The following is a 24,776-nucleotide window of genomic DNA, read 5'->3' as shown; positions in this document are numbered from 1 at the left end:
ATTGGCGCGATGGAATCCAGCCGCTGACTCCCCTGGCTTCACGCATCGGCGGTGATCAAATGTGTGACGTAATCTGCGGATGCGCGAATAGCGGTATTTGGGAGGAAGTATCTGAGACGAGAGGTATAAAGCCCAACCACCTTTACATGAAGCAGAGTCGCCGATGTATCGCGGCCAACGCTTTGTGTCTCGAAAGAGGTGTTGCTGCTGCGTGGTCCTCTTTGCGAGGGTTCATTTCAATATGAGCGACTGTAAGCGTTTGCGTAAGAATAAAATTCTAATTGTACGTAACCGTGGGTCAGGACGAAAAATTTCCGAATGAAGGAAGCAAACAGAAAAGGAGAAGGCAGGGAGGTTAACCAGAAAAAACTTCCGGTTGGGTTCACAATTTTCTTACCCAAGGCAAATAGTATATGCATATCCCTCATAGCGATACCTTGTAGGTCTCTATGACTATGAGCGGTATAGTTAAGATTTAGCGTATATATTGAATATTGGCACAATGGAGGTGTTGTCTTAAAGAGTACGACAAATACTCATTTATTAACCAACAGTTTCAATTCGAGAGGGGACCCCTCTTCATGTTTATTTACTCCTTGCTTGTTAAAATTTCTTTTGCCAGCCATTAGGCAGAGCAAACGTTGACGTGAAAGCCCAGCTTCCTCTCCTACGTTTCCCCTCCACTCGCAGCGTCCGCCACGCGAAACATATTTCCTTTGTATGCCCGACCCTGTCTGGGATATGTGCAAGCGTCTCGTCTCTGCATGAGCAAAGTTCGGATTGCACTGCTCTGCAGACACATACTCCATACACTGCCTTCATCGCTGGCATGCACCCTAGGCGGAAAGTTTTATTCTTCCAGTCCTCTCTCCATATATATATATATATATATAATATATAATATATATATATATATATAATATATATATATATTATATATATATATATATATATATATATTAGTATAATATATATATATATATATATATATGTGTGTGTGTATATATATGAATATCTCTGGTGGGAGACGCCAGAGTTATTTTTTACTTTACACAAAGACGTCGATCCACCTCATACCACTTGGTGCTGCGGTTTCAGCGCAGGCCTGGCGTTTTTTTTATTGTCATGCTTTACTTACATTGTTCAAACATGCACCAGACAGGAGTAGTGGGCTAATGCTTGTTTTGGAATTCTTTAATTATGCTAGTGAATTCAATTTAAGATGGCCAAAAATATTTCTCCGATGGTAGCAAATACCATTTGCTACCATTACACCTTGTGCGAATTTGGTGTTGGTGCATTTGAGTTGCTCTTCGAACAACAAACTGGTAGTGAAACCTGTCATTGATAAATCAAAAATGCGTACCATCTTCTTTTCTCGGTACTTCTATAGGCAGGCATGTCGAAGGGTACCCATTTGTAGACAACCAAGAAATTACATTTTTTTTATTGGCGAGCAAGTGTGTGCGAAAGCATTCAATGACTGACTGTGTCGGGGATGCTTTCTATTCTCAGTAGTATTTTTGTTTCAAATGCGAAGCATTTATTAGTGTAAGCACTTTGAGCGTTTCTATCTATCTATCTATCTATCTATCTATCTATCTATCTATCTATCTATCTATCTATCTATCTATCTATCTATCTATCTATCTATCTATCTATCTATCTATCTATCTATCTATCTATCTATCTATCTATCTATCTATCTATCTATCTATCTATCTATCTATCTATCTATCTATCTATCTATCTATCTATCTATCTATCTATCTATCTATCTATCTATCTATCTATCTATCTATCTATCTATCTATCTATCTATCTATCTATCTATCTATCTATCTATCTATCTATCTATCTATCTATCTATCTAGCCGCCTACGTCTGGGTGCTCTCGTCATCGCCTCCTTAACTTGGTGTAGACCAAAAGTGGCATGAGAGGTGAGAGGGTAAAAGGATTTGACGAATGTGACTGTCTGGTCATGACATGAATAACGTGAAAGTCCTGTCGCCTACGTCGTTAAACCCTACGGGCATGCCCTACGGGTATGCGCCACAAGGAATTGACAGTTTATATCTACCCAGGAACGGCAAGAAAAAAGATTGGTAATTTAAATGTGAGAGCATTAAGAAAAACCGACACCGGCAGCGTTGACCAGACGAAAGAAAGAATAAAAAAATTCGGCAGATCCCACGCGTTGTGGGAATAGGTTTCATGCGAAGCAGTCAGCGAGTACTTCAATGCTGTATTCTATGGCTTTGAGCAAAGCGTTACGAGGTGGATCGACGTGTTTTTGTAAGTTCAGTAGTTTGTACACATCGTGGTCTCACCAGGTACGTCGACAACACCAGCGTTTATAGGGTACCTTATGGTGCGATGTAACATGAGCGCTCACGTTAGAGTACACACGTCAGTAACATCGAAACTAAGTGCACTTTATGGAGCAGTCATGTGAATATCATACGTAACTTTCATTAATGTATTCCTCCGAGGTCGAGCAATGGTCAGTATAGCTTGCTGAATTATAGGAATACAAATGTAATGTTTATTAGACTGCTATAAAAGTGGAGCCAACACTGGAACCACCAACGTTAATCTCATATGACGCCTGTATCGTAGGAGTACATAAGTAGTGTTTATTGCTTTCTTGTAAAATTAGATAGCTAGCACCACAACCACAATTGGCGTTGCACCGACATTACGCGTGCATAGGTTGTTTTTCCAAACCAGTTTATAGACCTGGCGTGGCTCTGTGGTAGAATACCTGATTGCCACCCGGAATGTTTGAGTTCAATTCCTGCTGGGATCCTAATTTTTATTCTTTCTATTCATCGGGTCAACGCTGCCGATGTCGCCTTTTCTTAACGCTCTCGCATTTAAATTACCAATCCTGTTCTCGCCGTTCCAGGGTAGATATAAACTGTCAATCACCTGTGGCGCATACCCGTACACCGCGGCCCGTCGCAAACGGGTATGTGCCCCACGTGTCAGGAGGAAAGGGTTTGACGACGTACACGACACAATTTTCACGTTATTCATGTCATGACCCAACAGTCATATTCGTCAAACCCTCTTACCCTCCCACGCCAATTTTGGTCTGCTCCAAGTTAAGGAGGCGATCATGAGAGTACCCAGACGTAGGCGGCTAGATAGATACATACCTAGACAGAAACGCTCGAAGTGCCAGATGTTCGCTAAGAAATGCTTCGCATTTAAAATTAAGATTCCAGCAGGAGTCAAACCCAAGCATTCTGCGTGGCAGTCAACTATTCTACCACAGAGCCACGGCAGGTCTCGAAACTGCTTAGGAGAGAGACCCTGTGCAGCGGTGCAACTTAATTGCGGTTGCAGTGCTCGCTAGCAAATTTTATAATAAAGCAATAAACACTACATATGTATTCCTGTGATACATGCATCATGTCGAGTTAACGTCAAACGTGGTTCCATTGTTGGCTCCGCTTTTATAGCACTCCAATCAACATTACATTTGTATTTATATGATTCAGCAAGCTATATATAAGCGTTGCTCGACCCCGGAAGAGTATACGCTAACGAAAGTTACGTATAATATTCACATCATTGCACCGTCGCACGCACCTCGTTTCCATAACACAGGTGTTTGCGCTCTAACGTGAGTGCCGAGACTACGTCAGACGATAAGTTACCATTTAAACGTCAGCCTAGTCGGCGTGCCTGGTAAGCCCGGGATGTGCACACAACTCCTCCATTTACAAAAAACACGTCGATGCACCTCGTAACGCTTGGCTCAAGGCCAAAAAAATGCAGGATAGGACTACTGCTGCCTGCTTCGCATGAAGCCGATTCCCACAAGGCTTGGGATCTGCCGAATTTTTTTCTGAAAACCAATTGTTACGCGGTTTCAGACTTCTTTTAGCTTGTCATACCTGAAGCAGAACGCCTCAGTTATTCATAAGGGCAACACATTCTGCACATACAAATCTCTTTGAGGGGCATTTTCCACTGAATGTTTCCCTTGTCACTAGTCCATGATCCAAATTTGAAAAGCCTGCATGAAAGGAAAAAGAAACGGGCATAAACAGCGCAAAACGGCCAACAATCCCTTGTCAATGGACGGGGACCCAAGCCAAGGCCTTAAAAAATATCCTAGCTGCTGGGGAAGGGTCTCTGCTTTCCATTAAGCCGTCCGGGGTGGGGCCCGAGCCTCCCAGCCCCCCCCCCCCCCCCCCCCCCCCCATGGTCTCCGCTTATGGCACGCACGTCTTGCAGTCTCCTGGAAGGCACGATAACGTTTAAGGAACATTTCACATTCATCGTGCGTACGAGGCTGTCGATAGCCGGATTCCCACTTATAACAAAGGAAATTGAGGAAACCCTGGGCGATTTTATGCGGGCATTAAATGGGTCGATCTCGAGCTTATATTGCCCCTTTATGGTATTATAAGCTACGGTGCAATTTATTTATTCACAATACCTTACAGGCTCCATATGGGAGTATTGACTAAGGGGGGCGAGATGAGATAGAGATATTTGAAGGGATAGGAAAAGGGCAGCGTCGATTTAGCGGTTCATAGAAATACGTTAGCATTACGACGGCGGATGGCGTACTAGCGGGTTCGAGCAACTGCATACTATACAAGAGCTGCGGAACAGCACCGCCAGTCAGAGATGTAGGCCTGGATGGTGTCTACACGAGACGAGATCTATGGCAAACATTAGTTGTGAAATGCACCAGGTGTCTCGTCGGAATATTTTAATTTACGTTTCATTTTAATTCATGTTTAATAAAGTCGAAAGCCTTAGATGCCTCATCAAACGCGAAAAGTGACCGTCGGTGGCGGCGGCATCAGAGCGAGTGATGCAAACAATAATCACATGATAACGTAATCATGACGTCACAGATAGCCGAAATTTGTGACGTCATCACATGACATCGTCGCTTGATCAAAGGTGTCCGATCCCGGATGCACTGCAAAACCGCGTGAGGTGCACAAAGCTTGCAGTGTCTCCGATCCCGAAGGCAGTGCCAAACCTCGTTAGGGTGGGAGGTCGATATAATTGACTAAGAAGGAAAAGATGATGAAGGAGAAGACGACCATCGTCTGCGAGCCGTCTCAGGCGAATACATGAGGGGCCCTGTCACATTTTACTTCATTGCCGTCGACATTTCGATCCAGCTCCAACTCGCGACTGCGCACACGCCGCAGGCTTCCGATTAACGAAATGGACGATTTTTGCAAGTTGACGCATTAAAACAAGCGAGTCTACAGAAGCCAGCCGGATGTGTGTCTGTCGTGCCGCAATGTACAGGGAACGCGCTCGCGCATTCCTCTTTTCAGGAGGAGCTTCAGTTCAGCCTCCCCAGTACTCGAAATAGCAAGATATTGGGAAGTCGGGGTGCCAGAGAGGGGAGGGGGGGTGTCAGACGCCCCCTTTCCCCTTTTCCAATCTTAATTCAGCTTCTGTTATCCTTACGCAAGACAGGCACTGCATACACGCCATCCATGAGATGGCTGTCAAAAACGTAAACGGATGACAAGAATCCTTAACCACGTGCATTGCCTCCAAGAGGACGGCCGCGTGTCAGGAGTGGACACGCGCGCATTCTGATTGTGTCTATATCGCCAACACAACGCTATCAATAATGTCAAAATAAATAATTGTTCCTTGTACAGACTTGACTGAGGAGATCTCTTGGCAACTTATAATCTTGTCCCTCAGGACTCTAATAATACCTTAGTACTCTAATAAAGTTCTTTGTATGTATGTACTGTACTCTTCTTCAATATTATTCAAACAACACTCAATTGTAATGTCGCGTTTTCTTTTCTTCCGAACCGTTGTTTTAAAGATGCGTGTACTTTTGCATGCTAGTGGAAATCCATCTAAAGCTGTCGCATGGAGAGGGGAGAAGGGGGGAGAGAGAAATATACAGCTACAGTGAAAGAGGTCATAAAGGTGTTCATGGTCGCCTCTTCAGAAGTAGAATAAGGAGTGACTAGGGCTAATGGGGGAGGGCGGGCACGGGGCGGCAGCGCCCTTTTTACGCTGCAACCAACCGTGGAAAACCTTTGAACACTTGAAGAACGCCCACAAATGCTCTGTGCTTGAACGCCAATGTTTCTTGCTTAAAGGACCCCTGACACCGAATTTGGAAACTCGAGATGCTTGTGTTGTTTGATAGTCCTGCATGCGGGGGCACTTCTGACCGATTATGAGTGACGAGCGTTGCCTTTAAGATATTTTAATTTGGTTTTAAAGTAAGCCTGAGTGCTCATCTGAATTTTGAACTCCTATCAACATAACCACTAGTATGACGTAGACGTAGGCCCCTTGTGACGTTGCAGAGGTAAAGCAAGTGTTGTCGACGTCACAGACAGAAATATGCGCGGTGCATGCACTGTGGTATATTGCGAAGCGTGTTTGCTCTCCCACCTTCTCCTTCTTCGGTACGTGTCGGCAGGCAGCGTGAGCTCTCCGTGTGTGTGTTCTCCAACTGGCAGTTCAACAAGCGCGTGGCTGACGTCACCCAATACTGAGCGCACATCATCACGCGTGCCCCGAGGCGCGACCGCCGCGGCGCGGCGCTAGTTTCTTATCCTCTTTCGGCGCGCGTTTTGAACCTACACTAAAAATGACTACAATTAACGCTGCTAGGATTATTTAGACATCACGTTGGAGGATTTACGGTGTCATTCCGTGATTACAAGACATAGACATACTTATTACAACATAAATGTCACAAACAAGAAAATCGGCTGTCAGGGGCCCTTTAAAAGGACACTAAATAAAAACAATGAATCGGTTTAGATCGATAAATTGTGCTCCGAGAACTCTAATGTCGTTAGTTTCGCCATCATAGGTTTATTAATAGAGGAAATGAAGTTCAAAGTATGATTTTTAAATTTCGCGCCGAAATCTCCCCGCGTGGCGCCACGGATTTCAAAGGGTATTTATCGTATTTTGGCGCCATTGGCTCAACAAAATTGCCCCAAACTTGGTATGTTAAGTCTATGGCCCCCTCAGAGGACAATGTACTTCATTTGTACCGATTAGAAACTACGTGGTCGAATGCGGCGAATGGCGCGGAAACTTCAAGGTGGCGTCGCCACCCACATTTTGTGTTTGCGCGTTTTCTCGCTTACTAAGCGTCTTCTCGCAGCAAGCGTGGTGTTTTTGGCATCGTGAAATAGTACTTTACTAATATGAGAAAAATCGTTTTGCTCTTTAGTGTCCCGTTGAAATGAACGTGCTGTTAGAGCTCACATTAGGATACGAATAAAATTATTTATTGCTGATCGCATTACCATAACCAAAACTCACCCATTCCCGCCTTTTCTTTCTCGACAAACATCATCCTCCACTGTAGACCGCGCAAGCTTTTTTACGATATTATCAGAACGCTCTTACGAAATGAAAAAAAAAAAAAATCATACATGCTCATAATTAAAATCCAAAACAGCACGTTTTATCCTTCACCATATGATGTTCCCGAAATAGGCTCAAATGCCTGCCATTGATGTATTCGTTCTTCTATTGAACTTACGCACTTGAATACTCACTTGAATAGAAATACATGTTCACCGGTTGGCATTATCCATTCACTGAAAAAGACATACACGTGGATTGCTCCACGTTCTTTCTGGGTGAATTTCACTAATGTCCCTAGATTCTCCGCTTTTAGAGAAAAAGGAGAGAAATAAATATCTGGTGACTTTTACATTTCTCCTCTAGAACACTGTAATTTCTCCACACGCGTGGGTTTCTCCGCGCTCGTTCCGTCATTTTACATGCGGCGTAGAGCAAAACTAGCGTCATCTAGGGACAAGTTTCCACACTACAAATTTTACCTCACTGCCTCTGAGACTTGAGTCACCACTTTCAAAAACGACAGAGCTGCCATCTCTCAGAAGAAAGACAAGGCAGTGCGGAGTATTGTGTTTGTTTATGTGTTTATACGCCACGCCAGCGCGGGTTATCTGCATTTTTCCACACTACGTGGCGCTAGCGGGGCGAGCTTTCGTGGAGCCGTTTGTGGAGTTTATTTGGAGCCCCTAATCACTTGTATGGGGCGTCTCATTTATCTCCGCCTGTTCTCTCCGTTGCACTAGTTTTCGCCGAACGCCCCCCCTCATAACGGACACCATTGCCCGTACTGCTGTGAGATGTCATCTTCATCATCCTCGTCGATGGCTGCCCCACGGAGGCTTCTCTTGCTGTCAAATTCGACCATGTACAACGGCGAGTTTCTCGAATTCGCCGCGGATACCGTCAAGGATTTCTTCAAGAAGTCGGCGACCAAGCGAATTCTGTTCGTGCCTTACGCCCGCAAGGATTACGCCGACTACGCGGCCAAAGTGAAGGCTCGACTCGGTGAGATGGGTTTCGAGGTGGACAGCATTCACGAAGCCGCCGATCCGGTAAGCGCTGTGAAGATGGCCCAGGGCATATTTATCGGCGGCGGAAACACGTTTCGCCTGCTGAAGACCCTTTACGAATCAAACACCGCCGAGGCGATTCGCATCAGGTGCCTGGAAGATGGGATGCCGTACATGGGTGCTAGTGCAGGAACCAACGTTGCCACGGCCAACATATGTACCACGAATGACATGCCCATCTTTTACCCGCCGACGTTCGTAGCGCTCCGTCTCGTGCCGTTCAACATCAACCCGCACTACATCGAAACCGACCCCGACAGCAAGCACATGGGTGAGACGAGGGATCAGAGGATCGACGAGTACCTCGAAGTGGGAAACCACTTGCCTGTGCTGGGATTGAAAGAAGGTGCTATACTGAAGGTCGAGGGCAACCACGCTGTGCTGCTGGGAAACGAGGCGAAGTTGTTCAAGGAGAACGTGGATCCTGTGTACTACAAGCCAGGAGCAGACATGAGCTTCTTGCTGACCGACACCAATGCTTAATTCTGGTTGCCTACACTGCAGTTCCTTTTCCTTCCACTTATTTCTTGAGTGGGCGTTGCGGCTTGGTGATATTTTAGACAGTGACTAAACAAATTAAGTCCTCGTGCCTTACGTTTTTGTCCGGTGCGCTTACATCTCCGGTGACGAGCTCTGCAACACATTTGTGTGAACTCTGCCTGAAGGTGTGCAGTCAGGATTACTGAAGATCAGTCAAGCAGAATGTTCTAAATCAGCCGTGTCAATCAAACAAGTTGTGGTTGCAGTAGTGTATTGCTGCCTTACAACATTCCCACAGTGATAACACTGTGTAGCACTTTCAGCCAACAGCTGTGGCTTTAGGTGTTTACTACAATAACAGGGTCACACTGTACTGAGATAGTTCAAGATAGACAATTGAAAGCAGTGTTTATGCCACCAAGCATCCAACTTGGAGATCAAACATACAAAGAAAAAAAGAAAATTTGGTAGACTGAACTGTAGTTGATGTTTATGTCCGCATGATCTGAAGCATATCAGGCATCCGAGTGTCCCTTGGCCTCACCAAATGCAGCAAAATTGTAATGTATCTGGGCTCAGTACAGTTTGCAAAGACACTGCCTGAAAGATTGGCTTTGTGACTGGAGTGGGCCTATTGTGGATGTAGTGCAACATTGAACTGCACTTTACAGGCAGGACCAACCAAGCAGGAACACTAAACGTGAAACTGTGGAAGAAGAGGCATGTTTTTTTTTTATTAATGGAATTGTGCTTTTGATGTATACTTACTAGACCAACGATATACAGAGTTTGTTTGCAGTTTTACTGCGTAGTGCAGTGAGCAGTTGGGAAAGGGTGGATCTATGCATGTGGCTGATTGGGATATGCAAAAACTGAGGATATATGCCATTCCATGAACGAAGTCGGCTTTGTGTGCTGTCCATGAAACCTAGGCAAGTGCCTTTTTGGCATGCACGCACGTGCCATTGAGTGAAAGTGGTGTTGAAGCAGCGACACATGTGCATTCATAGAATATTTCGGGCTTCGTTGGCCTTAACTTGGCCTTGGTTGTACTAAGTCAAGAAATACATCACATTTGAAAAGGAATGCTCTTCATTTAGCATTAAGCATCAAGCATGCAGAGAATGCAACCAACCTATACTACTTGTGCAGAGCCATCAGTTTGTTTATCCTGTGTGGCAAGTCATGCTAGCCATCGTACTCGTTTGGAACTTTTAACAAATCTATATCAAATTGCAGTGCTAATTCAAGCTGTGCAGACTGTGCACACAGCCGCACACACGCTCACAAGTTCCACAATGATCAGTAGAGATTAACTTAGTGTAAATGTGGGAATCGCCACTGCTGCTGCTCAGAGGTTGCAAGCTATTCATAAAAGAAACCTTTTGGGGGCGTTTTATGACAGCAGTACAGCTTTGGTAAGCAAAACTTTATTAGTTGACAATGTACCTACCTCATTTGCCAAATCTCAGTGCAGCCAGCATATGCATTGTGTTATGTTTCTTGCTGGTAAGATTGTACTGAAAAACTGATCAGGTGTATGATCCAAAGAGATCACAGGTAACAATGTTCAAAGAACTAGCAAACAGAGTTCAGTGTTTGCACAGCTGCCGAGGGTCACATTTATTTCACTAACCGATTTGTACAAAGGAAGCTAGCTCATCACACACATCAAATAAATACTTGGGCAACCTGTCATCACACTTAAAAAGCACTGTCATAACTAAAAAGCAGCAATGCCATCCTACATTGTAGGGCAAGGACATTGGCTAGCAGGCAGAGAAAGTTAGCCCTTGATCCGGATCTTGAAGCCATATTCAGCATCCTTTTTGAAGACTTCGTCATTCCTGTACATGCGGGCCACAAATGCAGAGTTATCCATGGGGCCATTGAAGCCTCCGTACTCTTCAGGTAATATCTCGGGGGGTACAAACTTGTGCAGGGATGCTTTATCACATCCGTGAAAGTGTATCTAAGGAAAAGTAATAATTGATGTGTGAAAATAAACACATGAACACCTGGTAGTAAAACGCCTAGGCCACCTTGTGTGGACCACATCAAAATGAGCTATATACTTTGCTTTCATGCAATATGTATTGTGAATCTGCAAATACAATCAGGTTGCTGAACTACACTAAACCCGTAATGTGACATCCAAGTAAGTGCCTGTAATATCAGTTTCTCTTGCAGCTGCATCAAATTTATTTCTGTAAGCGACATTGATGCATGCGGCATAAATAGAGTTGTCACATGGTTTGACTAGCTAAGCATCACACTGCAATAACTTCAAAATGACTGGGGCAAAAAAACACAAACGACATGAAATTAACGCAGATTGAAAATGTTAGGGTTTACTGAAAGCACGCCCCTTTTCAACCCTCTCACATGTATGTACAGACACTACACAAACCTTGTGCTGTGCTAGGAAAGGAGAAGGTTTGGGTGTGTTGGTAATTCATAGTAATGCAGAAAACATGTTGCAATAATTAACAACGGACAAGGGAAAGACTGGATAAGTGGTAGCTGCAACAGGCACCTTATCAGGAATACTGGCTATGTGTTCAGCCTGTAGAAAAAAGGGACGTTTTGTTGAGCTGATTCAAAAGGTGGTCTGGGCTAATCCACTGTTGCAGTTCATGCTCTTCCTATCTGGACCTTGTCCCTAGTCCATGTTTCTGCACCGTTTTCTGCTGTGCTTCGGAGCTTTAATTTCCCGACTACTACTGAATCCACACAATTCCAATTATTTACTTGCAAATTTACAGTTTGCATTGTATGGCAAGCTTAATCTCAAAATTAATGAGCTGCGGGCCCAATGAAAGCATTATTTCCAGTCCTTGCTATAAATGAGAAAAGAAAAAAAACTGAACACTTACAGATTGCTCCGATATCCTAGACCGCGTGGTGGTTAATTTCGTTTGTAAATGCAGTATTGTTTTCTAAACAAATGAAATAACTGCAAAATATTGGACATTTACCATATCAGTGAACAAAATTACATTTTAAAATGACATTCAATTATACCAGCACCTGGGTTACCTTCCAAATTTTTCAAGCTGGCATACCACCTTCATTTTCTTTAGTGGTAAACAACTGTGAAATTAACGAAAATAGGGTTGTGAAAGTACAGACCCTATAAATGAAATCCTTGTTTCACCCTCACAACAGTCAAATTATCTGTGTGGTTAAATAATGGGTAATGAAGACCATCAAGGTGCAACAGCCTGCATACTTGCACCCACCCATCAGGCACCAACCTTGAGGGAGTTAAGACATTCCGTAAAAGACATTGTCCATGAAGTTACTCTAAGGCTTGTCCTTTGGCCTTCGTGTTGTCTCGCATCATTTTGGGCTCTTTTTAATCATGAATTACCTACTCGCCCAACACTATTATAAGTTGCTCTAAAGCTGGTGAAACGCACGTATGGCAGTTCTAGCACTTTTTTTTCCAACTTCCATTAGCCAAGACATGTTCACTTGCATACAACACTGAATGTAATGTTAGTTACCATTAATATGCTGGATGTTGGAAACAAATGCAATCAGCAGCTGATTTCATGTGAGCTTTGGTGCCCCTGGCAACAAACTACAGAATTCCTAATACATACCCTTTGCTGGAGCTTCTCGTTCAGGAATCTCCTGACAATGCTGAACAGCATTCCAAATACAGCTGGTTCATTGATGATGTGGATTGCTTTGAACCTAGCTGGGAAGCAGTCCTATTCATAAAAGATTAAAAACAAAGGTAAGATAACGGTTTGAGCACATGGATGCACATGCACACACACAAGTAGAGTGAGAGGAAGTATCCTGTTCGGCCACAATTCCTAGTCAATTGAAGCTAAAAGTTGACTGCTCGGCATTACAATACAATTATGGCTGTAATAGGGTACCGAAGTTTGGTAAACAACACTATAAAACCTGAATCAGGTGTTACAGTAAAGGACACCAACAGTAATTTTTGAGACTAGCTCAAATGTGAACAGGCCAGTATATAGTGATTCATTACTTTTAGACTAGTGAAGAGACATTTCGAGTATTGTAAAACTACACATTTTGGTATTTATAGTGCTATGAAGATGGTAATTATATCTCACGTTATAACGTGTAAAAAAACACTAATGGAGCTTTGCAAACAAATAAGCAGTTTCTTGCGTGCAGGGCGCCGTTCAGAAATTGAACAATCTTTTATAAGGAGTAATCTCCGGAAGGCAAAATTATTCCGCACTGTGTTCAACTTTTTTACTGCTTTACCCTCAGGGTGCTGCCAAAATGCCCTGACGGTAACAAAGAGAACTGTAGCGGTAAATTTCTCGTTTGCTCATGTATGTTGCGAATATCAACTACAGAAGCCAAAGTGAGTTGGCGGGCTAGTTGTGTGTGTGTGTTCTACTCCGTCCGCGTTCAATCGCGCTGTTCAAACTTAGCAACTATAGAAGACTGAAACCTATGGGTGCCATTTCCTTGTCTATTAGGCCAGGAATTTTTTCGGGGGGGGGGGGGAAGGGGGGAAGGGGGTTGTCAGTTTGCCTACCCTACAGAAATCACCACCTAGTGAGCACACACGACGTTGACGCGCACTCGAAAGTCCTCCTTCCCAACCCTACACGGCTCCACTTTTGAAACTTTCACCTTAATACGCATAGGTGTGCGCACAGGGGAGGGGGGGGGGGGGCAGGCGCCCTTCTCCCCTGATCCCTAAGAGGGGGGGGGGCAAAATCTGCCCCATACATTGACTTAGTCCCTGAGCGAAAAGCCGGTGGGTCGAAAAGCCACATGACCACCCACGCGCCTCACGAGCGGCGCGTACTCTTCAGTCTTTGCGGCGTTCGAGTGACTCTCCCAAAAAGAAACGAAAAGCGTCATTCGCGCCATAGAAAGTGCACGGTAAAATAGCCACATCTCGTGGCTTTCGCCTTCCAGTCGTCCACTCGTCTAAGGCGAATGCACAAGATACCATATACTTCGATACTATCGAGCGCGTTCCGCTTTGTCGCTTTTTTGTGGGGGCGCTGGCCCATGATTGGCGAATGCGATAAATACTCACGCACTACCCCCCCCCCCCCCCCCGTTCCCTGCAACAGTTTTGAGAGAGCCTTAGCGAGCTCAGGGTCTGGACGTCCAGCTCCGGCTGGTAGAAAGGGCTATTGAGAACACCCGCGCTCAGTGCATCTTTGAGGAATCCGCCCTAATCATCAAGACAAAACCGTTCTTTTGACCATCCGAAATGTAGACAGCCCAATTCTGAGCAAATTTTATCGTAGAAAAGTTAAGCTCTCGGGTTTTGCATGCCAGAACTTCAATACGATTATGAGATGCGAGGGCGTCCGCAGAGTTTTTTGCAGGGGGGTGCGTCCGGTGGGTGGATGGGGTGAGCGGCGAGAATTTAGCACAGGCAACCGTTCTTTCACTGCCGTGACATGACTGGCAAGATTACTCAACAGTCTGTAACGTGCAAAGCTGGCCGTTTCACACGAATATGCGGGACCTGAATGTGCTAATAAAGCTGTGTAGCTTGTTGCCACTGCATAGCACGATATCCGGAATTCCATGAGGGGTGGGTGAGGGCAGCCCCCCCCACCCCTACCCCCTCCGGACGCCCATGATGAGACGTACTACATCTTGGTGAGAAAAACGTTTTCGCGTTTCGGTCGCATCAAAATGTGGTAACCGCGACCATAGGCGTGCGCGCAGGGTTCCCCCTTCTGGGGAGGAGGGGGGGCGAAGGTTCTTCGCAGCGCCCCCCCCCCCCTCCCAATTATGTCAATGTATGGCGCTGACATTGCGCCTCCCCCCCCCCCTCCAAGTCGCAGCGCCCTCCCTCCTTATGTCAATGTGTGGGGCTTGCGCACGCCTATGACCGCGACCACAAATCGAACCTGCCTCTTGCTGAGCTGCCCAAAGCTGTAGCCGCTAAGTCACCATGGCGAGTCTTCACAGCCAGTGATCATCCGTGGTTGGTAAAACCTGCTTCATGCCCCAGAATCATGTGCATGTATGGCAACAAATGCCTACCTGTATGAGGGAGACAACCTTCTGCAGGTTGCTTGGAGGACAGAAACGGATGTGTGTGAAGCCGAAGCCTTTCATGTCCATGATTGCCACAAGCCCTGTTACCTGTGTCACAGGGTCCATAATAGCCTGTTCTAAGCAGAGCACGTTGGCCCGAAAGATGTCCTCAGAAGTGCACACATATGGATCCCACTGGCCTAGAAAAAAATAGGATGACAGCTCTGGTCCGAATCAAGTAACACTGCAGCAAAAAAATAAAAATAAAGGATACTAATAACTATTGATTAACACTCTAAGCAAGCTGCATAATACATTGTCCCGAGGATGCAGCACTACGACATATATATTGCAGGGCTACGCTGGGTCCTCCAATGAATCCTGGTACGTGTAAGCACCAAACAAACGGCTGACATGTGGCGCAAGGTTTTAGAAAGTAAGCTGATATTCATTTCCTATGCCAACAATGAAGCGACGTTTCACACTGAAATTAACGAAGATAGTGTAAAGAATGCTTTCAATCTGTATTACGGGCCGTTCTATAGTCTATCCGCTTAATGTAGCGCTTTGTATTCTTGTGCGCAAGCTTCACGTTTTCGCAAGAGCTTCCATCAATACAATCAATTCTATAGCTTCATATACTGGTTAATTCTTGAGAATACGAAATACAAGGCCTTGAAAGGGGCCATAGTCAAAGACTACTACTACTAGTACTCTTTAGAATTGTGTCTTTGACAGATGACAATAAATATTCGCAGGTTATCGAGACTAACCGCCTTTGAAGATGAACACAGCGCATCCGTTTGGGTCGCGGTCGGGCAGCACCGTCTGCAGGTTCCGCTCGAAGGTGGCCTTCAGGAACGTGGGGTAGAAGTCGCGGAAGAGCTGCGTGTTGTTGTGGCGCAGCCGGTAGTACTGTCGTAGCACCTTGTGCGCCCGGCTGCAGTCGAACTTGCGGCAGCGCAAGAACCGCACGAGGAATGCGTCGTCCATGCGGCACTCGAGGTCCCGGTCGCCTGCGCGTGGCGTCGAAAACAGTCGGCCGCTTATTTAAAAACGAGGCTGCACAGTAACGTCGAATGACGAGACCAATTCACTAAGGATAATTAAAGGACCAGCCTTAAGTCCGCATCCTGAATGTGATGTGACGAGAAAATTGTCACGATACAATTCGCTAAAGGCAGGCTTAGGAACATATATCGGTCCCGAGGAAGACTAAAGTCTGAACTCTGAGCATCAGCTTGTTTCCATCCTGATCACTGACCATTTACTCTTCGTGAAAACATCGTGTAAATATCCTTCCTAATCCGTTTCACAACATGTCGCAGTATGTTGAAGGTCCGGACCTATAGAGCTTGAACAAGGGACGAAGATGTACCCCTCGTTGAAGTAGTCTTCATGGTGAGGCTTTCCATGTTTGCATCAGAAAGGTTAATAGGTTTTCCGAAGCTCTAGCGAATCTGAGAAAACTTCCTTTATGCACCGCGTGTACCCACGTGAAAGTGCTTCACCCACGAAAACTGTTACACGTGTTACAATCACATCGGCTCAGTACCCGCCGGAAAGTTCTGATGAGGTTGTGAGCATGACGGGGGGGGGGGGGGGGAGTCTCAACCGGGCAGTCAGGGCTGGACAGGTGGGTGCTTTATGATAAATGTCTCATGGCTTCAGTAGGTTGGGGACACGTGCCCGGTGCGCCACACTGGTTATGGTATTGATGGTATTAGTTACCGCCTACTACGTATCAGAGACGGCGCCAGCGGAGGGTGCAGGAGGGGGGGGGGGGCAGTAGCCCCCCCCCCAATTTCCGCCTACCACCTTTTTACCCCGTAAGAGGATATGTATTTAAAACAACGCATAAGTTCTCCGCCTTCCTTCCAACTTATCATAGACATCGCTACAATTCGTGCATCAACCGAAGTTTAACTGTGCCAATTCTTTCACAACTCCATAACTTCATTGTTGCGTTGCACTGCATAAATATGTTTACTTGTTACCCCAGAAGGCTGCATTGACCTTCCGACTTCGTAGCATAACTGTAACATCACAGTGAAACAGATTAGTGTTTTAAACAGTTTCGCACCCGCCCCAACAACGTACCGATCACCCACTTTTACGGGAGCATCTAACGAACAGACAGACGCACGCATTAAGATGGGTTGCACATATCGGTTTGTCCCACGAGTGCCTGTGCTCGCTTTGCTTCGTCTCGGCATGATACGTAGAAGCTTTATCTCGTCCGTCCATGTAATCTGCGTAAACTCGTTTGGTTTTGCAAGGCAATCCAATCCTTTCCGGACTTGCGATTTTCGCATTCCTGTTTTTTTTTTTTTTTCGTACACGCAATGGTCATTATAGGCGCGCGTTCCCACTTGGGAGTAATCTTTCCCTCCGAACAAAAATAAGCAATGAAAGAACAGCGTTGCCAAGCAACACGCGTGACTAAAACATTGGCGTCGCCGGGTGTTTTATATAGGAGCCTTTTTGTAGCCGTGTTTCTTATTGCGGATCTAGATGCCTTAGTTTTACGTGCCGTCTGCTCTTAAGATAAAAGTTGAGATCGAAAGCATTTCTCTCAATTATGTCAATCCTCCCCTGTGACCTTGTATGCCGTCCACACGTGCGGTGCAGCATCTGGCTGGTTCGATGCTTGCACGCGCAGCAGGAAAGACAGTATGACGGGCCTTCGGACCACCAGCGAAGAGAAAAATCCGCCATCGACACGCACGTGTTCAGTGCGGTGGGCGAGGCAGTTCGAATCATTAGATATAAATATCCGATGCTTGCTTCAGCAATGCCGCATGTATTCATGAATTGTCGTGCAGTCCGTACGCGAGATTCCAGATTTAGATCGCCGTGTATGCAAGCTCTGTGCGATACAGATAGCTTTATTGCTTTATGGACGATACTTTCCGTTTCCCCTCGTGCTTTATGTCATTGTCATGGGGAACTGCCCTCTCCACTCGAACAAGACAGCCGCCCAAAATGTTCGATACAACCAATCGTACACATAGTGGCGAATCGGTTATTTATATAGAAGCCAGTCAAGATTGAGAACGGTTCATGAAAGGGAAAGACGCATCCATCCGTTTGTACAGGACCAGGACTAACTTTGCTTGAACTCGGAAGCCTTGCTGAGAAACCAGACTTCAATACACATCCATTTCATAAGCAGTTTGCCACGATCATTTGTGACGAGCACGTACATGTACACCGCCGAACGGAAGTTAGCAGAACCTTTCGAGGACGTTCACCTAAACGCAACGACGATGCTTGGACGTGAACATGCCTGCAGGATTCTGATTGCCCGTTTCCGGGAGGGTGCGCTGCTCGGCGTGAGCATGCCCATCGAGCCCTGCTAACTTTCATGGATAAAACCGATTTGGCTCGCGTTAATAGGCATTTTTTGATATCACTACTTATTTTTGTCCCCGTCTGTTATTTATTTACTTTCCTCCCATCTTCCTGTCCTCTACATTCCCCTTTCCAGAGTGAGTAGGCAGGCGTTGTGCCCCTCTGTAGATAGCAGTTGTCAGCCTGCTCACTCCGTATTTCCTCGGTCCTAGTGTGTATATCCGAACCAATAATGGACGTTTGTCCGTCGAGATGCGGCCGTTATACAGCCACGTTTACAGATGGGTGTGCTGAAGCGGCAGAGTTGAACCCACGACTTCCAGCTGACGAGGTCTCCGTTGCAGGTTGAAGTGACCGCCGACGCGAACACCGCCCATAGTCACGCATCACGCTTATTGTGCTAGATAGTAGTAGCTGCGATTGATTTAGTATAGCCAATATGTACGAAACAAAAAAAACAACAACAAAATACATGAAAATCTCGAACAGCACACAAACCTTTTTCATATCAAGCCGTCTGTGTTCGCGTGGTCAGAAATAAATGCCTATATTTCCACCATGACTCATTGCTACTGGTTCCTCAAGCCGATAACTGCGACTCCATATTCTTATGCTTATCAGTCAAAGCTAAGAAAAGAAAACAGACAACAAAGCTGTATTCACACGACGGACCAAATCGCGATTCGAGCCCGTAGATAGCGTACCTCGTCCGCAAACAACCCGTTCCCGCAGTCCTCCTTCGGTCAGCGCGGAGCGATTTGCGAAACGATGGATGCCCAAATTACCGTTGGGATCCTCGAGGATAAATGCCGAAATCCTCCCTAGTAGCGTGAATTCTCCCCTCTCGTGTGAATGCTGGCTGCGGAGCGATCCGAATCACGTCACATGTCACGCGACGGATTCGTCTGCGATCACGTCCGTCGTGTGAATACAGATTAAAGGGTATACTGGCTGACGTGTGCCACCAGAGTCGGGATACAACTCACATCTGATCATGTCCCTGAGAATCTGAAGGTCCCTCTGTCGGCGCGCTGGCGTCTCGCGCAGCTCTTGCTCGGCGAGCTGCCGGAGGCTCACTTTGAGCGGGCCACCGCTCGGGTACTCGATCTCGTCGTCGTCAGACGCCGTCGTCGACGGCGGGTCCAATAGGTCACTCTCAGTCTACGGTAGAGATCGGATAGAACACAGATGACAAGATGAGTGGGCGTCGAATGCGAGCTAATGGTTGTGTAATGTAAGCCTAGCTTCCCCATTGTGTACTGACTGCAATGAAGTTGAAGATACAAACCACTGCATGCGATCCTGCCAGCACTTTTGCCCGGAAGGGAGATACTCGTGAATAACATCAAGAAAAGAGGGTTCCCCCACGAATGCTGTGGAGAGATTGTGTTTCCGGAAGGTGCGCGGATGATTCGCAAGGAAGTGGATGGTAATCTTAAGTTTTCTGCGATAGACCGGTTTAAGTGACACATGGTGAGACACTGCATGGAAAGCGTCACTCAAGCAGAGCCGGCCAGGTCTGCCAGGCCTACCCCGCCTCTGGGAACATCCCCACCACCGAATTCACTCGCACATCGGTGACGAGAAAAAACGCTTGTGACCCGACACATGAATGACCTGTAGCACGGGCGTTGAAATACATTTTTTCCGTGGTGGGGTGGGGGTGGGCGGGCGAAACCCCAAACAACCCTTCTCGCCACGTAACTGACCAGTGGTACAGTTGTGAACGCGCGAAGCGCGAGCGCGACCGTCGAAGAAACTTTCCGCAGGTGCAGCGAACCTCTGTGTCGTATTCTACGCTGTTCAGGCGCGCCAGGCTCGTGTTCTCTTGAAGGGGGCGTCACTCGCACGCGCATGCGGTCATGTCTGCCGAGCTAGCCGTCCCCCCGTCGCTGGGTTCCTCACCCTCAGTCAAAATAGCATCTTGAATTCGACCTTTCGCGGAGAATGATTTTCGCTACTTTCACAAATGCTGCTGCTGCTGATAACAAGCAGAGCCCAAGGCTCTTTAACCGAGGGCAATGTTTACTATTGTATACGTGCACTTCATTGGGCCAGAAATAGCGCGACCGCCGGTCTTTCACACGCGTTATACAAAGATGCAATGCTCGCTTCCCGACTGTGGCAATATTATGACGGCGAACTTTGATTCATAGCAGCGAAGGCTTGGCGCGCTTGACCAATCCAGCAAGGCCAAAGCAGAGCCACGCCTACAAGCGTCACTGCACCTGCGCCGTCACACCACGGAGCGTGATAACGCGCTCGCGTGTTCACCATAAAGCGCACTGACACTACCGGCAATGTCATCCAAGGACACTATTTACAAATCTTGCATGCTTGTCTCATCAAACGCAGTCGCACTTACTACACGATTGAGGTATTTATTGCGCCCGCAAAACCTCGTGAAACGTTGTGCGCGAATTGCAATTTATTCGCGCCAAATGTTGGTGACGAACTCAGAAGAACTACGTATTGCGTATACTCACGGGTGCACTCAAAATTGGTGCACGGAACTTCTGCAGAGCTCAATAATTAAGACGCGATAGTCGGTTGACATGGCGCTTGCTTGCGCCACCGCTGAGTGCCAAGGACATACAGCACAACTCACTATGGTATTGTGAAAACGTTTGACTCCCGGGCGAAAACCAAACATTCACCGATGGCTAAAAAACACCACCAGCTGTCATGCAGACCCACTGTAGCGTTTCAATTGCCACAGCGCTCTACAGGACTGACTCGGAGTGTGTGGTGTTGAAGAATAATCAGCATAGCAGCAGCAAACGTTCCTAGATGGCTTTTGAGGTATCAGTTACATGAATTCCAGTATTGCCAATGGTGCGACGCATATGTTTGCGCAAACACTTACACCGTGTGCTGTAAGACCTGGTGCGTGGTCATTCGTAAACCAGTTTCTGGACACACGTACACAAAAAAAAAAAGAAAGAAGAAGAAGAAAAAAAGAAACTACGACCTAGTAGGGTGCCGGAAGGCTCCAGCAGGCAAAGAGTTTCCGCAAACGTACGCACAAAACAAAAACGAAAGAAAAAAGAAATGGAGACCCGGCAGGCCCCACACGCGCAGCATGCACGAGTGCATAAGTTTATCGAGTGGCTCCCCATGGCAGCCGGTCTGCAGCCAAACGTGTTGGGCATCAGGATGCGTGACTGCCGCTTGTCCAAACACTGCTATGTGCCGCGTAATGGAGGGCCCCGACGAGCCCCTTCCTTGTTTGATAAGAGGCTGGCCCGGAAACTTTTACCGGAACGCTGCTGTGAGAGAAGCACGACCGACTGAGGCTCAAGGACAAGAGTATTTACTCTTGACAGAGGGAGACCGGGCGAATGTGTTCGCGCAGAACGACCACAAGGGGTTTCTGACGCAGGAATCTGCTGTGTGTGCGTTTATGCAGACAAAGAATGTCTCGGGTTTTACGCGCCAAAACCACGATATGATGCATGCCGTTGTGGGGAGGGCTTCGGAAATTTCGACCAGTCCCGTGTTCTTTAACGTGCGCTGATATCGCACAGTACACGGGCCCCTAGCATTTCTCCTCCACCGAAATGCGACGGCCGCGACCGGGATCGAATCCGCGACCTTCGGCTCATCAGCCGAGCACTGTAACCGGACCATGTATGCGGACACACCCCCATACACTGAAAATAATGAAGTGTGAGGCTAAGAAGCGTAAGACATCAGTAGATGCATTCTTACACTAGAGGCAGTGTTCGGCGACCCACATAGGCATGTGCACGGTTCATCATTAGGAGGGCTGCAGGGGAGGGACAAGTTTCAAATAGCTAAAGAATAACAAAAAGCATGCGTTCCTATAGTGTCTGCGATGATGCGATAAAAATTGCAGTGGACCTGCTACATTAACTCCATATCAGATTGCTCGTGACAACAATCAACGGAGGCATGCTGAAATAGGTTTCTCAGCAGATGTAGGGCTGAACTTCAGTTAGTGCAGATATGTCCAACATGGCGACCTTGTTGACGCCTTTGCCAGCCTCTCCGTAACCTTTGCCAGCTTGTTTCGACGAGGATGGAAGTGGCAACACGGCGCACAACTGCTGCTGAAAGGTTATCTCGTTGGAAAATAACATCGAATTATGTTTAATATTAAAACACCACCGCTCCTTCGAAAAGTTAAACTTCTGGCGGAGTGGCGAGAGAGCGCACCCGCGAATTTCAACGTTGAAGAGAAGAATGCAAACGTGTAAAGGTACAGCTCACCTTCGTCATTGTGTCAGCCAGTCCCTTCAGTTTCCTTCGGGTTTGAACCACAGACTTGGTACAGGGTGCTATAAGCTGGAAGCTTCTGGTTTCGCTTAACTCGTGACCACCGTGTCGCGTGAAGGGACACAATTAACACCCAACTGCGACCCGCTCAGCAACGTAGTGTGTCGGTTGCTGGCACGCCCCGGCCCCGGTGAACTTCATTCCGGCCTAGGTTGTAGCCCGTCTCCACCGTGCAGGGCATAGCGGCTTTGCACCGGCTCTGGCTCGTCGGCGCAGCGTCTTCGTGAAGGTCCGAGAAAAATCCGTGGCCCTCGGTCGCGTCGCCGCTCACCACCCCTTCACGACTGCGTGGTTAAAAAACAGCGTCGAGTAGTTAAACGAGATAGTGAAGTGGAAAGAGCAAAGTCAAATATTATAAAGGAGGAGGAGAAGGTTTCAGCCGCACACTCTCTTTCCGAAGCTAAATATGAGCCGATAAAGTTGTCTTTCCTTCCTGCGCTCCAAGATACAAAGAAGTTGGGGTGCCGTGCTTGTTCTGTGAGAACAAAAGTGGGGAGCAAAAATCGACCATAGCGATACGACAAAGGACCACGTCAGCGGGTCGGGCTGAGGGAGCCGTCGAGTCCGAACACGCGCGTTTGTACTCGTTCGACACGTTCGGTGATGCGCGCGGAACACACGCGCCAAAGTCGCGGTCTTCACCTCATCGACAACGGCAAGAAACTACCAGAAAAAAAAAAAAAATCCTTGCCACGGCTTTGAACTTTGTTCGCGGGGCAGTCACGACCGGCCAGACAGCAGTCACAAAAAAAAAAAAAAAAGAGGCATCTAGCTTGTAGACGTTGAAAAAAGCGCCTGCTTGCAATGAACTTTCATTGCCATTTCTAATTATGTATGCATACGTACCCCTTGGCTGGTCGATACTGAGGCGTAAGCAGCTAGCTGGGCAGTTACGGGGTTGCCTTCTATAACGATTACAAATAAAAGGAAAATGCAGGCGAGCAATGCACTATGTCTCGGCCAGTCTTCATTATTTCTTTGTACACTGCAAAACTGCGAAATAAAAAGACCGGAAGGCGTTACACGCGGTATCGCTTTTTCCATGTGCATTTCTGAACATACAGTAACTTACAGAAGCGTGTAGAACTGTTCGACTACTGTGCCCATTCAAGCCAATCATGCCACTCCATTTTGTCATATACCAAATGAAGAAGCACGAAACATGAAATGCGTGGTGCGGGCACGTAATATTCATTTGCTTTATTATATGCAACAGGAATCACCTTAAAGGGGTGGTGCCACCAAATTTGTGGCTTGCGCGTTCTTTGCTGTAAGCGTTTCCTATAGCTCCAGGAAGCATGATGCACACACCAAATTCATGTATTCTCGCTAAATAATTTAATATTGCCTTTTGATGTGGACAACTTTCGGTTTCGGTTTCTGGGCGCCGAGGTTGGGCAGTGACGTAGAAGTGTAGGAGGCTTGGTCACGTGACCACACAAGACTGTGACGCACTTAGCCAGGAAGCGATCGAAACTCGGCTAGTGGTGTAGCAACCGATACTTTGCCGGTGCTACAGTGAACTAGAATATATTCTAGTTCACTACAGCCGGTACGTACGTTGCAGAGGGTGGCGCAGGTCCGGAGGTCACACGTCACTACAGCAGATCTGGTGTGACGTCATTACAACTTTCGTTGCCCTTCCTATACATCTACGTCAGAGTTGGCGCGCTAGCGATGGGCTTCGATCGGGAGAATGGGCATTTAGGTACACTTTGGAAGTGAATTAAAATATATTCTAAACGTTTGCTGTGTCCGACTCTTCGTGTGGAGTGTCCTTGCATACAGAGAAAACCCACAACAAGCTTCTTATAGCCTCGAAATTTGGTGGCACCACCCCTTTAACAAGGTGTGGGTTCGAGCTAGTTGGTACTTCATGATCAACACTTCTTGCGCATATGTGTATGTTTCGTCCGTTGTCTAAGAAAGTTTGCGCGAGAAGTGTTGATCAAGGAATCACCTGCGTTTAAAGGCTCACATGGCGGTGGAAAGTTTAAGAATACGCTACTTGTGATCACCTATCACTTACACGTGCCAAGCGTTGTTTTAATAAAATAATTCGGTCATCCCCCCCCCCCCCCCTTATTTCTTTCGAGATCCCGACAGGACAGCCCGTGCAATTATCAGCTTATTGTAGGCAAAAATGCGTCATTTTTAATCATTTTTTTTCTCCCGCCGTATATTAAACCAGGGAACATGTGCGGTTCAACTTCAAG

General features: G+C 46.7%; 2 protein-coding genes across 2 annotated transcripts; one reads left to right on the top strand and one right to left on the bottom strand.

Moving 5' to 3' along the window:
• The first annotated feature begins 8,042 nt into the window (after window positions 1–8,042).
• LOC119383387 (alpha-aspartyl dipeptidase) lies at window positions 8,043–9,115 on the top strand. The gene has a single exon (XM_037651487.2). The coding sequence runs from the start codon at window positions 8,146–8,148 to the stop codon at window positions 8,899–8,901; it is 756 nt and encodes a 251-aa protein (XP_037507415.1). The 5' UTR covers window positions 8,043–8,145; the 3' UTR covers window positions 8,902–9,115.
• Window positions 9,116–10,489: 1,374 nt separating this feature from the next.
• Window positions 10,490–22,855, bottom strand: LOC119383386 (alpha-tocopherol transfer protein-like). The gene is made up of 6 exons (XM_037651486.2): window positions 22,495–22,855; window positions 19,248–19,422; window positions 15,681–15,923; window positions 14,914–15,107; window positions 12,507–12,617; window positions 10,490–10,870 (listed from the first exon to the last, which is right to left on the bottom strand). The coding sequence occupies exons 1-6, from the start codon at window positions 22,501–22,503 to the stop codon at window positions 10,685–10,687; spliced, it is 918 nt and encodes a 305-aa protein (XP_037507414.1). The 5' UTR covers window positions 22,504–22,855; the 3' UTR covers window positions 10,490–10,684.
• Window positions 22,856–24,776: the final 1,921 nt, after the last annotated feature.

This window comes from Rhipicephalus sanguineus, chromosome 2, assembly GCF_013339695.2.
Source record: "Rhipicephalus sanguineus isolate Rsan-2018 chromosome 2, BIME_Rsan_1.4, whole genome shotgun sequence".
NCBI lineage: Eukaryota > Metazoa > Arthropoda > Arachnida > Ixodida > Ixodidae > Rhipicephalus > Rhipicephalus sanguineus.
The sequence above is the reverse complement of the archived record's forward strand: the minus strand, read 5'-3'. Positions and strand labels throughout refer to the sequence as shown.

What these genes read in the sequence shown, in the direction of transcription:
- LOC119383387 (XM_037651487.2), top strand. Translation starts at nt 8,146, where the DNA reads ATGTCATCTTCATCATCCTCGTCGATGGCTGCCCCACGGAGGCTTCTC.
- LOC119383386 (XM_037651486.2), bottom strand. An exon ending in AGGTTGTCTCCCTCATACAG is followed by an intron (nt 12,618 to 14,913) that starts GTAGGCATTTGT and finishes TTTTATGAATAG; the next exon opens with GACTGCTTCCCAGCTAGGTT. An exon ending in ACGAGAAGCTCCAGCAAAGG is followed by an intron (nt 10,871 to 12,506) that starts GTATGTATTAGG and finishes ACTTTTCCTTAG; the next exon opens with ATACACTTTCACGGATGTGA.